This window comes from Nipponia nippon, unplaced genomic scaffold (assembly GCF_047370975.1).
Source record: "Nipponia nippon isolate SJK-2023a ecotype South Korea unplaced genomic scaffold, ASM4737097v1 scaffold_5, whole genome shotgun sequence".
NCBI classification, from domain to species: Eukaryota; Metazoa; Chordata; class Aves; order Pelecaniformes; family Threskiornithidae; genus Nipponia; species Nipponia nippon.
The window spans coordinates 61,353,151-61,370,856 of NW_028262369.1; the positions used below are offsets into that span (position 1 = coordinate 61,353,151).

Sequence of the window (17,706 nt, forward strand, 5' to 3'; positions counted from 1 at the left end):
GCCCCAGCGCTTACTGTAGAGGTGGTACTTCACACTGAACTGCTCACTCTGAGTCCGTGCATTGCATGGAGCAGCACAGAGGGGACTAATCCCTGCCCTGCTCCCCTGGCCAGGGGCAGCTGTGCCTGTCCCCTGGTTCAGGTCATGTTACAGAGCCCCACACCTGCAGGGCCTGCTGTCAGCCTGAAAGATGCTTTAGCTGTTTAGTCCCTGACCACCACAGCAACTAGTTTTCCACCCAGCACCACTGCCTCTCCCTGGCTCCCTACAAGCAGCAGCATGATGCTGGAAAAGCGGTGAATGAATAGGGACAAGGAGTAAGGAGGGTAAAGTACATGCCAGTAAATCTGTCCTGACTTATGTGTAGCGATGCATGCTGAACAGGGGTGGTGTTGTTTTTGGAAATGTGGAGAGTGAGGAGTGAAATGAATAACCAGGACATCCTTCAGGTGTTTTGAATAAAGGCCCTGGGACTCTGAGGGAAACCATGCAACCACCCAGGTAGAATCAGGCAAAACAGCCTGTTTAACTTCCAGGGAGATCTGCAAGCTCCTGCAAGGTAAGGTGAGACGTGAGCTTAAAACATGCCAGTTACTTCCCTCATGCACAGCATCACTCTTCAGCAAAGGAGGAGTGGGATGCCTAACAGCTCCTGCTGAGCAAGAGCGTGCAGAGTCAATTAGACTATCTAACTTTATGATAAGGTCAGCTATTTGTTTCCTTGTTTGAAAACTCCCATCTATAGTTGTTCAGAGTTGAAGCTGGGTTGGCAGTGCGAGGGCTCTGAAGGCACTAGCAGACCTTAATGATCCTGATCAGCCTCAGCTGGGGCCTCCACCCACGCTCCTGCCATTGGGCCAGGAGCCTATTTAAGCTCAGCATTATGCTTTGCATTTTGTTTGGGCTTAGGGGAGGTCTTATCACTCTCTACAACTACCTGAAAGGAGGTTGTAGCGAGGTGGGGGTCGGTCTCTTCTCCCAAGTAACAGGCGACAGGACGAGAGGAAATGGCCTCAAGCTGCGCCAGGGGAGGTTTAGGTTGGATATTAGGAAAAACTTCTTCACTGAAAGAGTAGTCAGGCACTGGAACAGGCTGCCCAGGGAAGTGGTTGAGTCTCCATCCCTGGAGGTATTTAAAAGACGGGTAGATGTGGTGCTTAGGGACATGGTTTAGTGGTGGACTTGGCAGTGATAGGTTAATGGTTGGACTTGATGATCTTAAAGGTCTTTTCCAATTTAAGTTATTCTATGATTCTATATTGGAAGAGTGCTGGTCTTCCGCTTAGCTGTAGTTGTGTCCCTGCCTAGCCGTGGACCTTGCTGATCCTGACCTGCAGATTGACTTCTTGGCTTGACCTCAGACCTGGCTCATCACTGCAGACTTGCCTGAAGACCAGGGCTCTTGGTTAGACCTGGCCATCGTCTCTGGCCTGCCCTACTCCCTTGTTGGGGGTTGTGGGGTGGACCCTGGCTGATGAGGTTCTTGCCGTGCTGTCCTGGGGCACTACTGTGGCTCCTGGCCCACGGCACACTGAGGTTGGATGCAAAGAGAAAATGTCCTTACATCTCAATTCTTTGCCAAGCTTTAAAGAGCTGTACTAGGAACTCTTTTCAAGTACAGAAATGGATGCATAGGGTGGCCTTCACTATTCTTTCACCCAAGATGAGATACCAAATTTCAGCTCAAGTAACAACTGTCTGTCTGCCTAAATGCCCCCACCAACGCCGGTAATTTAAATAAATCCAGCACACATTTGTGTCAGCTGCTTCATGAACTTCATAATTCTGTGTTAGTCACTGTTCAGTATTGGATGTATGTAATTCTGATGGTGCTGTGGTTTCCAACCATAAGCAAAGCAAGAGTTAATTCTTATTTTTGTTGAAGCACTAAGTGGGAAGCTGGGTCATGCATAAATCCTTATTGTGCTAGGTGCTGTACAAGCAAAGAATAAAAATGATCCCAGGCTCAAGGCTTCTCTGTTAGTAGCTCGTGTCATAATTAAATTTTGTTAGGACACTTTAGAATTGCCCTTCCTCATAAATGATATATCCATATACATTTATATCTCCATAATAAAAGAGAAAACCTGTACACTTTTATTATTGATAATAAAATGGAAAATATAATACTATTTTCCAAGTAACTTGGATATAGCAATTGGAATACATGGGGGTGAGGTAAAGGATCTTTTCTTGTATACTTTTGGGTTATATACACGTAAAGTTGTCCCCTTTATAGAAGAAGGAAGAAGCATTTGTGAAAGTTGTCTCACACAGAGCACACAACTCAGGTGGAGAGTACGGAGCCGGAGCCGGTGCCCTTTTAAGAGTCAAATATTGTGTGTTCGTGAATAAAGCTCTAACAGTAAAGATAAGAGAAGAAAATACAGCAACCATGTGATATATTAGCAGAATGTTTTACAAAGTCCCCCACAAAGCATCCGCTGCTCTTGAAAAGCCTAACCAGCCCAAGTGAGAAACTATTCACAAATTTAGTATTCAGATTACATACTCTGCCTTTTCAACTGCTCTCTGTACAATGAATGCCTGTACAACTACAGTAACAGACACAGATCTACAGTTTCTGTGGCCTTTGAGCTATTATGAGTATTGTGCCTCTCCATAAATTACATCTGCACGTCCTGAAAATACCAACTGTTTTAATAGGAATTAATCTATAGGCTTTTATTTTGGTGAAATACAAGGGGTACAGTATGTTGTGTCCCTTTTAAAATTAATAGGGTATGCTCTGAAGATATTCAAGGATGTTCATTATTTTCTTTATAGGTCTCTTTATTGATGCATATAAGCATAAAACAGTGCTTTATTGTAGTAAAGAGGAGGAGATGGAATAATGAATAGATTAGTGCTTATATGGTTTTTAGATTGCCCAATGCACAGTTAAATAAAGAAAGGTCTACGTTTGTCCTCTCCGAAGGATATTGGGAATTGATCCAGTTTGTCTTCAAAGTGCCCCTTCTGTGGGTAGAGAAGAGAGGGTTCAGTCTAACGGCAAGAAAGCTGATGCAGGGGTCTGCCGCTCTGTGGTGTTCATAGCTGTCCAAGGCAACAGTGTCTTAGAGATGGCTTTTTTTAATTCGCTAAGTATAAATAAATCTGGAGCTTATGCCGTGATGAGCTACTATTTATGTGAACACCTAATACAAGCTTTTTGGGAGTGAACTCCTAGAATACCTTGTGCAGGCTTATAAAGAAGGAGAATTAGATAATTCAAAGCAGAATTTACATAAAAGGATTATGGTTGTTTTGAATAACTCTCGCATACCTGCAGGTGCACACGCACACAGATATATGGGTTAAACGTTTGAATATTTTTCTGAAAACAGGCTGAGCCCATCACTGACCTATCAAAGCAATTTACTGATGAGTGATAAGGAATTAAATTCTCCTCCCAGGGTCCTTGTGAGATGGGGGAACTCTGTTATTTCCAGCACACAGGAGGAGAACTGGGGCCCATGGAGACTGAGCAAATGCCTGGAGGGCCACCACAGGTCTCAAGAGTAGGTGGCTGTCGGCACAGCCTGTGTGGTCCCTGGGGCAGCTGGGCTTGTGTGGCAGGACACTGTCCTGGGGGAGGCAGGGCTGTGCGAAGGCTGCTTAGGTCTCGTCAATGGAAATGGAAGGGAAAAGGGCTGCCCACCGGGCTCACAGGAGCTCCAGAAATGGCTCTTTCAGAGATGTGCTGAAGTGACCTCTATAACATGGCAGAAGTCCATGGCAAAGCTGAGAATTGCTCTTGGGGCGCTGCTCCGCAGAAGAAAAACTCTCATTGGATTATTCACTGCGTTTTAGAAACGGAGAACTGAAACACAGAGAAATAATGACTTGGCTGAAATTACGGGGAGGACCTCTGACCGTGGTTGGATGTGAACCCTGCTCTGCCGATCCCCAAACCATCCCTTGGTCCTCAAGATCATGGCAGCTGCTCTGCTGAGCGTCAGCGGGGGGCAGGTGTGTGGTTGATGTTAATCACTGTGGAGCTCTTGCTGCAGCCCCCGTGCTGAGTTTTGCATTGAAACCAGTGATTCACCCCCCTGTTCTTGTAGTGAAGATGCGCTCATCTCTGCAGTCCTTGGAGTTAACAAGACTATTTTTAAAGGCAAACCTTTTCACTTTATTCCCTGCCCCTTACTCTTCCTTGTTTTCACAGCTTCATTTGGTTTTGAAAGCTTATGGAGCAGCAGGATTAAAAAATCAGAAATAATTACTGCAGAGGACGGGTCTGGCTTTTCCCATCAGCTGCCATGGCTCAAGCAGGTTCCAGCAGCTTTGGGAGAAAAGCTGTTAGCTATTAAATTATTACCTGTAAAGAGAGCCAGCTGGAAGCTTTCAGTTTTCAACATTTTGATGAAAAGCACCATAAAAATCTTGACAACAAGACTTGTAGCATTTCAATGACATGTTTTGCATTTGTCCCTTGCTTTTCAATGGTCTGTAAAAGCGATCAAAGGCTTCAAAATGCTACTGAGGCCGACATCTCAGGAATTTTGACCCCCCAAAATGACGAGGGGGGGTGGGGAAAAGGCAAAACCAAAAGTGTGTGCTATTGAGTGAATTCATTTGGACAGCTTTTGGGAAGTCACTTTCCATCTGGAGGAGAATGTCCGCAAGGAGAGTTATTCCGGTATGAACTGTTATGGTATAATTACACAGCTATAGCTGTGCCAGTCTATTTTCTGATGTAGGCAAGCCAAGTCTAGTTGTTGAAACGTAGGCGTGGGAAACAAGAAGTCTGCTTTCTAGGCTCAGCTCTGAGCGCTCTTTGTGGCCTTGGGCCAGTCCCTTAACCTTTCTGCCTCCTTCCTATGCAAAATGAGAAGACTTAAATTAACCCACTTCACAGATGTGGCATAATGACTAATTGGCTAAAATTTGTAGCGCTGGGGAGAGAGCTGTCTATTAACTTCAGTGTCTTTGGCTGGCTGAGTAACAGTGTATTTTTAAAAGTGAAGTTTGTCTCCCTCTCTCAGGATAGGGTGGCTCTGCTACTACAAAGCAGGATGTCATTTGACGTGAAGTGGCTAATAAAACCTGGGTTTTACTTTACTGCCTCTAACAACAGTCTTGCGCTCGCGCATACCTGGAGCAAGAGTTAAGGCTGTAGTTAAGATTTTGCTTGAAAGCAATGCTCACGGGTACCCAGAGCCTCTGCAGGCTCTCGATACACACGGAACGTGGGTATGTAGTGATGCAGGTACCCTCGTCAGTGTGCGTCTGAAACTTACTGGCAAAATGTGTGTGTTACTCCCCTTCGTGGTGAACAGAAAGCGTAACTCCCTGTTACTCCTGTCGGCGGCTCTGTTGGGTGAAAAGGCTCAAGGGTGTACGGGCAGCCTGAATTCTGGTGCTTCCTAGTGCCTGTGTGCTTAACTTTGCAAATTTAAATTTAATAATATCTGTGTATATAATGCATGACATACACAACCACCGCTTCTTAATGGACCGTTAACTCTGGTGCCTACTAATGGCATTACCGCGGTCACCAGCGGTTCCGCTTCGACTGAGAGATGCTCGACGAAAAAAGGACGCCGCTGTTGCCCCCGATCCAAGACCCGTCGAAGGCAAGGGAAAGCTCCGGTCGGAAAGCAGGCCGGGCGCTCACCGCCGGCGCTGGAGGCGCGGCGTGCGGCCTTGCCGCGGGGGCGCGGGTCAGGCCCCCGCGCCGGGACGGCGGTGGCTGGCGGCGCCCCTTCGGCCTCGGCGGGGCGCGGGGGGGACCCCGGGCTTTCCTCGGGAGAGAATGCGGGTGTTCCCCCTTTCCCCGCCACGCCGACTGCTCAGGAGAGGGGGAAAGCAGCGTGGAAAGGCTGTTCTGTCAACCGGGCTTTCTCTCCAAGCGTAACGCTTACAGAAAGGAATTACCTCACATGTACTTTGAATGCTCAATTAGGTAACGAGCACGGCAGCCCGGAACCCTTCCCCGCCGACTTTACGCCGTCCCCTGGCTGCCCCCCGGCCTGCCGCCGCGGCGGTCGTTAGAGCAAAGCCAATACGGGCGGGAGAGCAGCGGGACCGGGAGCGGCGGGCACTGCGCACCCGCGGCCGTCCGGCGGTTAAAAATAGAAGTGCTGAATCATGACTCCGCCGGCAACTTCACCCGCCCGGCGGCGGCGGCCCAGCGGCTGCCGCTCCTGAGGGGAGGAGGAGCGGGGCGGGGGGCGGGGGGGGAGGTGCGGGGCAGCCCGGTGCCCGGGGCGGGGGGACGGGGACGCGACGCTGCCCTGAGGCGGCGGCGACGCGCGCCCGCGCGCGTGTGTCCGTCCGCGTGAGGCGCGGAGCGCACGCGGCGCTGGCGGCGGCGGCACTTGTCCTCTAATCGATTGCCGAGCGTGCTGAGCGGCCCTGCCGGCGCGGGCACCCGCCCCCCGCGCCCCCCCCCCCCCCCCCCCCCCGCCGCGCGCTCGCCGCGCCGGCCCTTGGGTGAGGCGCGCGGGGCGGCTGGGGCGGCGCGCGCCCGCGGTCTTGCGCGCGCGCGCGTGGGGGCGCCGGCGGCCGCGCGTGTGAGGGTGCGAGCGCGCGCGCGCGCGTGTGTGTGTGTGAGCCTGTGCGTGTGTGTGCGTGCGTGTGTGTGTGTGACTGAGTGAGTGAGTGCGGGCGTGCGGCTGCCGCCGCCGCCGGATCGGTTTCTCGGGGTTTGACCAGCTGTCCCAGGCTAACCCTGCTCTCTGAAGATGGAGGAAGTAAAAACAGGATTACCCTTAGCTACAGCTCCACTGCCTTAGTTTCCATAGCCAACTGCCGTGCACAAACACACCTCCACTAGGCAGAGAGAGCCGACACTAATAAAAACACAAACAAAAGGGTGATGGAAGTGATTCACTGCCTGCGCGGCTGAGGTAAATCTGCGCCTGGCTTCTTTTTATTTCTTTCTTTTTCTTTTTTTTTTTTTTTTTTTCCCTTCCCCCCCCCCCCCTCCCCGCCTCCTCCCTCACCCCGGCCTTTCTTTCCCTGGTGGGGAGGACAGCTCCGTCCGGTGTGCGAGGCGGCTGCGGGGACGGCGGGGCTGTGTCTGTCTGTCTGTCTGTCTGCGGAGGGGTCCCCGACTAAAGTGCGGTTGTGCAGCATCTCCCGCACGGCGGTGGGCTCCCGATGACTTGTTGCTGTTAGCCCGGAAAAAAAAAAAAAAGAAAAAAAAGAAAAAAAAAAAAAGAAAAACCCCCCCCGAACCCACCCGGAGCGGGGGGAGGGGGGCGGCGGGGGCGCGGGGGGCGGCGGGGCTCGCCGGTCCGTTAGTCAGCGCCGGCCCCAACTGCCATTTCCCTCAGCGCCCGCCGCTACCTGCGGGCCCCCGGGGGGCTGCGGCCTGACGCGGCGGCGGCGGGGGGGGGGTGGGGTGGGTGGGGGTGCGGGGGGTGTGGAAGGGAAAGGGAGAAAATGAAATAAAATGAAAAATGAGGCAGGACTTCCATGACTTTGACAGGTTGTGGTATGGGCGTGGAGAGGCAGGGATGAGGCGCGGAGCCCGGTGTCGCCCAGGGCCGGAGAAGCACTCCGGGGAAGTTGGCCTAGGTTTCCTGCGCGGGGTGTGAGTGCGCCTGCCGGCCCCCCCCCCCCCCATCCCTCCCCACATCCCCTCACCCTATCCCTCCCCACATCCCCTCCGCTCCCCCCGTTTTCGTGCCGATTCGTAACGAACCGGTGGATCAAGTTTTTCTCTCTCCTCTCTCTCTCTCCCCGCTGGTTAATCGCATTGCTGTAGCACCGGCTGACCTCCCTCCCTCCCTCTCCCTTTCTCTCCCTCTCCCTCTCTTTTTTTTTTTTGTTCTTCATCTTCCTTCAAAGTATGTGCCATTCCTGAACGAGTTTCCCCGCCGGCTCATCCCCGGGGCTGCCCGGCTCGCCGGCTCCGCATGCCCCACCTGTAAGTGCCGGGGCGGGTTTCTCTCCCCTCTCCCCCTTTCTTTCTCCCCCTTTCTTTTAAAAAATATTTTTTAAACTTTCCCCATCTTGCTGTGTCTTCAGCCCGAGCAAAACTCTCTCTCCATTCGTTGTGGAGAGGGAGGCTTAGCAGCTGGGATTTGCCATCACCAGCCTAAAAATGGTGACCAAACTTTTTTCTTCCCCCCCTCCTCTTCCTCCACCTCCCGCCTTGAAGAAATAAAAAATAAAAAGCAAACCGTGTTTTAATTTCAGTTATGGATGTTTCTGTGCTTCTTTTTGTCTGTCTTTCTCTTCCTCCTCCCTTCCTCCCCTTTCTTTCCTTCCACTTCATTGGCTGGGATGATCTTTCCCTGTTGCTTCTGATGTTTCTTTCTTTTTCTCAGTGTGTGCCTGCCTACCTGGACTAGGGGGAAGATAAGGTAATTTTGAAGGGCTTGAGGAAGCGGCTTACCTGTTTTCAAAACTTTTTTTTTGAGATTTCTTTTTAAGAGTCCTGTGAAAATCAGTAATTGAAGGGAGTTTGGTAGCAGCTGGGCAGGTTGAAATTTAAGTGTTATGTGCTGAATGCCTTGGGAATTTGATCTGCTTTATACCAAAGAAGAACACAGAGAAAAGTATTTATTTATTGGGGGAAAGGTGGGGGGAGGAAAGGAAAGCGGGTTAAGGGAGGGGGAGGGAAGTGGTTTTGGAGACAAGAAGTGAAGCTGCCTGTTTTCCAGTAAGTAATGGAGAAATTCCAGGAGCCAGGGCTAAATATACTTGGCGATCAATACAGAAATGGCTCATTGTGAATAATTTAGCTGCCTGGTGCAGTGAGAGTTTTGAAACTAAAGGCAAAAAAGAGGCCGTGGAGGGAGAGAGGAAATAAAATTCTCCTCTGGTCATGTCAGATTCTTAACTTTTCCACTTAAAAGAACACAGTTATGATTATTGATCTCTCTTTTTTTTTTTTTTTTTTTCCTCCCCCTCAATATATATCAAATGATAGCTAGGGGGTGTCATTCTATACAGTTACTTGGGTTTCTGGAAAGTAATAGCTTGTTCTGTGTCAGCAAAGTGCTTCCAGAAACTTTAAGATTGCTTCACGCCACAAAATGCGTGATCTGGGAGTATTAAGTGTGACGTTCGGCCCCATGCTGTGGCAGATAAATAGGGTTAGAGCGAACAGGTGTGTGTACAGGTGTGTGCGCGCGTTCGGTGGTGTGAGACAAAGAGTTGTAATAACTCTCTCGAAGGGGAACGGACACTGGGGGGCTTTATTTTGTTTAGATCAGGATGGAGTCTCTTGGAGCGCGCGTGAAAAGAGCAATTGTTAATAGTATCCATCTCCTCAAAGTCTGTTCTGGCTGCCAGAGCTGATAATTGATAAAGCATTACCATCCCGGCTTGAACAAAACGAGTGGAAAGTCGGAGAAAAAACTCTCAGATCAGGTAAAAATGTGAGTAGGGGACAGAGAGAGGGGTATGATCAGACCAAGATGATCCCAGTGTCACCTGCCCAGGAGGCAGCTGAATTTCTCTACTCAGATAATTTGCAGCAAGAGTTCAGTGATTTGCAAATGAGCACATGCAGTACACTTGTGTGTTTCTCTAGGCGATGGTTGCAACAGCAGTAAAACGGGCAACTACTTAGGGCTTTAAGTAAGTTTAATCATTTAATGGTTGATACTGACAGGCGTCTTTGAGGGTGTACTTTTCTGCCTTGCAGCACTGCACTTTGACTATGGAAGCAGAGGCTGCTGATGGATATATAACATGTAAGTAGTCCTTTCATTTGATTATTCTGAATTACTTTCCTTTTCCCACTGTCCTTTCTATAATGCAGATACCTGAAACTTTAGCTTCCTTGTGTATGGTCTTTGCATTGAGATGATACTGAATTAGTAGCGTTTAAACATAAACTTTGTGTATGATTGAAAAATGCATGGGGAGGGGTGCACGGGTGAGTAGCTCTAGGTTTAAATATTTAGCAAGGATGAATGAACTTTGCAAGTGAGAGAGAGTTCATCTTCAGAAATTCAAATTGCAACCAAAAACTTTTCATGCCTTTCACTATGCATTTCTCTCCTTTTCTGTGTCAGGGCAAAATGTCTTAGTTTATGTGCTTTGTTTAACTGTCAGTTAACCGAGAGCTTTGGGGGTGAAGGTCTATACGATAAAATGCTACTTCAGTCTTCTCCTGCCCAGCCCCAGTTCTGGGTGTCTGCAAATGGAAAAGTAATCCTAACTTTTCTTGAGCAGCGAGGGCAAGGTTTGTCACAGGCGTGTGTGGAGAAGACTGGTGACAGTAGGTTTGGGGGGGGCTCTTAAAATCAGTCAGTTAAATGTTTGCTTGTGGTTACTTAGAGTCCAGTTTTTACAGGCTGTGGAAGACCCCGCTGGTAAAGGAGGGAAGGGCGAAGGGAGTGAGCAAGTCGTACTTTTTAATCGTTGTGTTGCTCTGCTGAAGAAGGGGATGGAAACTTATGGGGGACTTGTTTTGTGAAAGCAGGTGACAATGAGCTTTCGCCCGAAAGGGAGCACTCCGGCATGGCCATTGACCTCACCTCCAGCACACCCAATGGGCAGCATACCTCCCCCAGTCACATGGCAAGCAGTAAGTCTCTTCTTAAACCTGTTTCTCTCTAGCAGTGGGTTTGGGTTAGTCTGGTCCTCTGGGTCCTCAGCTTGCTTACTTACCGGGTCTTAACCACTGCTGTAGGCATTGCTAATAAAAGAAGAGAAGGACAGGGTAGATTTTTTTTTCTTTTTTTTTTTTTTTTTCTTTTCTTTCTTGTTCATGCTGGTGTCTCATCTAAACATGAACGGGATTACTAGTCTGAACTATCCCAAGGTGGCATTTGAGAGCTGGTCCTTACCTGTTCCAGGTAGGAAAACACTAGGCTTGACATGTGCTGGTTTTGTTTAATCAGGTTTTGAAATCCAAATGGAAATTGTTGTTATTATTATTATTACTTACTGTGCTTCCCAAAACAGCTTGAAGTAGCTTTATTTGAAAACAAACACATTTTATTTACAAAAAGGCTTTACTCTGGCAAAGGTATGAAGTTAAAATATCTGGGTTTGATGACAGGTTGTATTTTACTATTCCATAGAGAAACTTCAGCATCCTATTCATTACTTCAGCTTTGTCTTGGCAAGTCCAAAAGCGGCTGGGATAATTGGAAGTTTATGGCACTCGGTAGTTGAGTCTCTAACAGACTGAAAGGATTTTGTTTTAGAATATTAGGAGAGATATTGAGAAGGTGTAGAGATTTGGGAGTCTACTGAGAATGTCAAGTGCTGATAATATTTTTATAATTATTTTCATGCTATATTTTGGAGGTGGATAAATGTAGTTTACACACATTTCATAAAACCAACATCCTTTCTTTTTTGTGTGTGAGTGCCATAGCTTGTTTTACTCTTGGTTGCAATGTTACATCAAGATATTTACCTTAAAGTACCCCTGTACTTGTATTCAAAAATAATGTAATATGCTTTGCTTCCAGTATACTGTCAGAGGGTTCCTCTCTATGTGATACTAATTTTCTTTCTAGTGTGTGTACTATAGATACATGTTTATCTTTTTAAACTGAGTGTTTGTATAATGCCCCACCGAAAACTGTGAAAGAAAAAGAGAGCTTTTAGGGTTGCTTGCTTTACAATACACAGTGTATTGCCTTCAAAGTCTTTCGTACTGAGATGATGATGTTACTTTCCTTTAAGAATTCGTCTTTCCTCCTGCAAATTACCAGTAAAACACAGTTTTTATGAGCCTTTAAAACTGAGGGTTATTATGAAGATCTCCCAATTATATACATGTTGCTAGAGAATATGATTGCTAATACTCTGGACTGAACTTTATATGACAACCGATCATAATTCAGCATCTTTAGACAATTCCAATCCGGCTGCACTGGGATTCTGATGTATTTTATTATGTTGTAAAAGTTTTACTACTCACTTTCTTCATTTTCTTTGTTTCCTTTTTATTAATGGGAAGCCTTCATTGGGAGGGAAAAAAAGCTCCTTGTTTTAAATCTTCTTTATAATCTAGACTAAAAACCAGAGGCAAGTTAGGGAATAAAAAGATCTGGGATGAAGTCATGCAAAAATGCTTTAACACATTCAATATTTTCGTGCTCATTGTGTTAACATTTTGAATTATTTTTAAGCTTCGTTAGTTCTTGCAACACACATGTATCTGCTGCCTTGGTGTATATCTTATTTTTTAAATGTGCGTTGTAGTATCTCACAGGTGTCTCAACTGTTTTCATCGCTGCTGCTCTGTGTTAAGCGTGTGCTGCTGTTGAAAAATTAGGGGCTCTGCCTGGGGTTCTTAAGCCAAGGAAAACTCGGGCTTCTTAAATTTGTTGTAATTTATTTACTCTTTGCAGGCATAAGAATGTTTTGCAGAGAGGCGGTTTGTTCTCTCTTAAACATGGAAGGTATTGATTAGAGGTTGTCGGCTTTTGTGGCAGCTGTTACGTTGGTTCATTTAAGATTTTTTGGCCAAATCTTGAATCTGGCATGTGTAGACTAAATCACCAGGCTGTGCTTTAGAGCTTTCCACCTGTTTTGTGGGGTACAGGAAATCCTTTTAAAGGTTCAGTAACCCAGAGGCCTGCGAGCTCTGGGGTTTTTGGGGGTGCTTTTTTGTTTTGTTTTGAGGAGAGGTGGAGGTGGGAGAGTAAGGAGGAGTAGCTGTTTGAAATATTTTGTATGAATTTGGTAGCTCCTGTTGGATCGATCCATCATTATTTGTTGTAAGCGGGGGAAGTGGCTGCGTGGTTATTTCAGTATGGTTTAATTTCTAGTGGAGTCACTGGAGACTGATCTACTGTTGGCCTGCTGCTATAGTGAAGCCCAAGGCATGTCATTCTGGCTGGGTAGGGTTTGCTAATGGAGGAGGTGGTACGTGGATCGGACCCCAAATGTTTCACTCCCGTTTTTGTTGCCAGTTGTCCCCAGAAGGTGGATGGCCCTATTTAGCCGTGTGCTCAGGATGTGCACCTGCAAGGCAGAGATCTAAGTTCTGAACTTTGTTCTTGCGTTCCATTGAATCGTTTTGAACCACAGCTCTTAATTTAACCTTAATTTGTGTCTGGCTCAAACAGAGACAAAACCGTAAGAAGCAAATTTCTTGGATCTGTACTGAAATGACTGAGCAGTGCTCTCCCAGCAACAGTAAAATTATGTGCTAGGTTAAGAGTTTTCTATGTTCATTAGCCCCTGGCAATCCGTGTTAGTAGGAGTTCTGGCTGGGCTACTGATGTTTTCAGGTTCTATTCCAAAAGGTTTCAGGTTAAATATTTTGGCTTATGCTGGAGAGTTGTCTACTGCATCCTTTAACCTATTAACATTTTCAAGTATCTAGATGGTACGTATAGGTTATGGATGGGGCTGACACTCAATTTTCCTTGTGAATGAGATGATCATGAAAGATAAATCACAATAAATCGCCTGTCATAGCTAACTAATGATCTTACATATATCTTACAGTATATATCTGCCTTTAGCAGAATACTGTATGTATGTTGGCAGAGGCTCTGTTCTAAAATACTTTATCGTAGTTTTATGTAAGCGAAGATTTAAAATGTGTGTAAATAGTCAGACTGAATAGGTTGATAGATCATCTCACTTTCCTCTACAGCAAAAGGCAAATTAGTGCTATACCTGCTGATACAGATGATATTTACATAGCCCCAAATCTGGAAGTCCAGATCTTCTTCTGATCTTCCATAGGAAGACTCTTCCAAGGGCTGACACGCAGAGCTGGGCATCAAAGGCCTGCTCAATTAACTTCTTCTTGGTACTAGAGAGTTCCCTGCATGGCCCTAAGCCCTCTTCTAGACCCCGCCGAGTTCAAGGGAGTTTGTCTTGTTGCCTTCGGTGAATGTTGAACTGGGCTATAAGTGATCAGGAACCTCAGAATAGGAACTGGCATGCTAATAAAAGGCTGATGGGGAATCCTTATAAAAGAGGCTTTAAAAAGAAATAATTCCCAGTCACGTCCTCATAATACCATGCCGAGTTCTTACTTTAGTTATTTGAGATATATGTTACTTTTTCTCCCTCTAGGTTAAAATGGACTTAGAAGAATGTCCCCTTTAGAAACTGCGGGGGCACAGTCATTTGGTTAGTTGACTTGATCACTGCTTTGTATAGGATGAAGGATACTTCTCTAAGACCACTTGCCTGGTATCATATGGAAAATAGTAACAGCAGCTGTTAGCATCCGACAGTTAGTGACAGAGGACATTTCCTCTTTAATTAGAGACTTTACAGTGGGTGTCCTAGACAACTTTCTTATCTTTGCTTTCATAGACAAAAGGAGCCATTAAACGAAACAGAGTCAGAACAATCATAAATATCAAACCCAACATCTGATGTTTGAAACTGATTAAAATTGTGGTACGCTTTCAAGATGTTTTTATAGTAGCTTAAAGTGTTAATAAGTTATGAAAAATAATTTATTAAGAAAATAAGCATTGTCAACTGACTCTCTTGCTGAAAATAATGAGGTGATTGCATTTTCTCCATGGTGGGGAATGATCACGCTATCTGACAAGATAGCTATTGGGACAAGAGTATTAAGCGTGAGTGATTTCAGCAGCAGTATTTAAAGAGAACTTGGGAAAGGTCTTATTATAACGTAGCCAATACTGTATTCCCAGCGATCAGGGTAGACTGGGGTGGGCTATCAGTGGCCTTTTTTTTTTTTTTCTTTTCCTTCTCCCCTGTAACTCCAAAGACCCAAATCGTTCTTGATTACTTTCGTTTTTCAGCTCTGAATTATCATACAAGCGCTGTTTAGTCACAGTTGTGTTGCCCTGAGCAGAAAGTTTCATGTACCACAGCTGCATCAGCACCACATCTGTATGGATAAAGAAATGTAACCATGGAGCCCGCCTTTTGGAATGAAAATGCGAAAATTAGAGGTTACTTCATGCCTCAGCTACGCGTCAAACAAGCCTCGCCATCACCAGGGTCTATGGCCCAGGCACGTGAGGCTGGACCTTGCACTGGGATTCTTTTTGTCTCAGTATGATTTTTTTCAGTAGGATGAGGTGATGGAGGCTGAGCCTCTGCAGGAGCCTTTTCTTTAGGGAGGGTGGTTGAAGCTGTCTGGGCTGGGCTGCAAGGGGGGAACTGAATTAGTGCTTTGCGGCTGTCACTACCCTGACACGTGCACTGGGACATGAAGAGTTCTGGCAGCCAAACTGCTGTGCTCTGAAGCGGGGATTCAGGTCTCCAGTTCTTCCAAATACCTTGGAAAGTGTGAAACACTGCATGCGGTGCTAAAAACTTGGACTGGATAGCCTCAAGATGCTGAGGAATCTTTTTCCTCGGTGACCTTTAAGGAGTAGGGTAGGCAACATCTGTTGCTCTGAGTATCTTTGATCCTGCCTCGGTGCAGGGAGGTGGACTTCTGACAGTCGCTTGAGATGTCCTCCAGTCATTTGTGTCTGACTTTCCAACCTCGACAGTTTGATGTTTAGAGAGCTCATCTGTGGAATTTCACAGTGATGCCCGATACAGACGTACCTGTGGTTTTACAGGTTGAAGGGCAGTGAAGATGCACTATGCCAAGATGAGCTTAGACATAAGGGATGAGCTCAATAAAGTCTGGCAGGGAACTGGTAGAAGTGAGCTACTTTGACACTTACAGAAGCAATGACTTTTTTTCAGTCTTTTTAACCTCAGGCTCCCTGAGAATTTTGAGGGGAATAATACTCATGAAAGTTTTAGCCAATGGGTTTAGCTCTCTTGAAGTTCAAGGAGGAAAAATAAAATAATAATAATAAAAAAAAAAAAAGAGGTGACAATCAGGCTTTAAGCAGAAATCTAGGTTTTTGTTCACACGTATGAAACTGAAGCTCCGCAGAGTAGTGTTACACCGTTTTCTTTCTTTTTTTCCTTAAAAAAAAAAAAAAAAAGTTACCTGGAAATGAAATACCTGCTGGAATGCACCTTGGATTGTTGTACCTTCATATACATCAGCTTAGATTTTTCACACTGGTATTGTTAAAATCATGAAATAGTTCCTCTGATACAAACTCTGTGCGTAGATGAAAACTGAGTAGCCACTGAGACTACTAGGTGTTAAGTAACTGCTGTCTGTAGCTCACACTCAAACGGCAGAGGGTTCCCCTGTGTGATTTTTGTATCTTCTGTCACGGTCTCTCTGGCATTCCCTATGGAATCAGATACTTGGCTGCAAAAACATTCCCCTCTCTTGTTGAGTGTTATAACGAGGGTGGAGTGAAATGATCAGTTAATCTCATTAAATAGGTTTTTATTCATTCTGATGGAAGTCTCTTGGGAGGTCATCTGCCAGGGCTTTGTTGCAGCACACACCTTTCTTAGGGAGCTTCTGTTATTCTCTTGGACTGTCAGGTTTGGTTAACTTTTGTTGGTACACACCCTGTTACAACACTCAGTGCTTTTGCTAGTTTTGTAGTCAGCAAGTTTTCAATGTTTGCTTCTGGAATTTCAGTTCCTTTTCAGACATGCCAGTGAAAAGAGCAATCCTCATCTTCCTTGAAATGCAGCACTTTGATAGCAGCTGGACAACAAAATACCTGTTAGAGAGTGCTCTGTCGTTCCCATCCCTGAATTTAGGGGAAGGTGCCACTCCTGTTGAAATCAATAAATATTTTCTCCTGGGAAACTGGATCGAGGGCTTGTTTCCCGTTCCTATGGGCCACTGGCTCTGTCTAGTCCTCTGGCTAAATGACAGTTTGCAGGACTAGGTTTTACAGGTGAAAATGCAGCTACCTGTGTCATCTTTGTGCATTACTGAGGGTGAGTGGTGCTGCTTCTTCTTCTAGTGCCAAGAGGGCACCTTGGAGGAATGATGCTGTTCTAGCCAGGAGGAAAAGGCATAGCCCTCTTCTGCTTTTTCCTCAATAATCCCAGTGAATGAAACTCCTTGGGGGATCCACCTTGAAGCAGCTCTGTAGAAAATTTAAGAGAAGGGTGTGCCACAGCTCTCTGTAGTAACACAACCTGTTGCCAGCCCGGGTGCGGAGCCTGTGCCACGGCGTGTTGTCCCTTGCCTAGAGCAGTGAACGCTTGTTTGGAGTCCAGGCAGCTGACTGCTGCATCCCAATGGAAGGAAGCAGAGAGAGCTGTGATTATCACTGAGAAGCGATGAGGCTTGACAGGTATGGCTCTGGACTAGGTGACCAGAGATGCAGTTTTTCTCCTGATTCTTGTCATTGTCGAGGAGTCCCTTCATGTTTCTGTGCCGCTTTTTTTCTCCTCTTGCCTTTTTTCTGAATCACAGAGGCTGTAGATCATTCAAGGCAGAGGTTTAGATGGCGTATGTTAGGCTTTGTCAACAGTAAGAATTTTATTATGGTAGCTGCTTTGCTTAGGGGTTGTCTTACATTTAATTTTTGCAGCCCCGTAATGAGACGTGTTCAGAGGTACCTTAATACTGGTGTAGTTTACTTTCTGTCCCGCACAGGAATAATTGCGGTAGCCCTAAAGCACCCTGTTCTGGTGTGATTACATTAGAGCAACCACAGCATTTTAGCTCTTCCCATACAGCTGAGCATTACCAGGTCTGTGTGTGGACAAACCCCTATTTACACTGCCCAGCAAAATGTGCCCTTGATCCGGAGCCAGGTCTACATTACCGGCTTCTGCTGGCACTGTCTTGTCAGCCTGTAGCTTTGAAGAGCTGTAATCTCTCACAGGCGGAGTGATGCTGGCAGAAGCTCTTGCTGTGAGCATAGCCCTGGCTGGCAGGGTCACCTGCAAGTGTTGTTACAGTTGGTACACTGGAGCGTACTATAAAACAGCAGACGCTGT

At 46.4% G+C, this 17,706-nt stretch overlaps 1 protein-coding gene across 3 annotated transcripts in view; it reads left to right on the forward strand.

Annotated features, from left to right (window-relative positions):
* Positions 1-6,714: 6,714 nt before the first annotated feature.
* The window catches only part of IKZF2 (IKAROS family zinc finger 2), a 114,781-nt gene continuing 103,789 nt past the window's right edge, over positions 6,715-17,706 (forward strand). The window contains exons 1-3 of one of the 3 annotated variants that reach the window (XM_087733255.1): positions 6,715-6,857; positions 9,611-9,659; positions 10,391-10,498. In XM_087733255.1, coding sequence (XP_087589381.1) covers positions 9,626-9,659; positions 10,391-10,498 — 142 coding nt within the window. In that variant the 5' untranslated portion in view covers positions 6,715-6,857; positions 9,611-9,625. Of the gene's footprint in view, positions 6,858-9,610; positions 9,660-10,390; positions 10,499-17,706 lie in introns of those variants that run through there. The other 2 variants (XM_087733256.1, XM_087733257.1) reach the window with 2 other exon arrangements.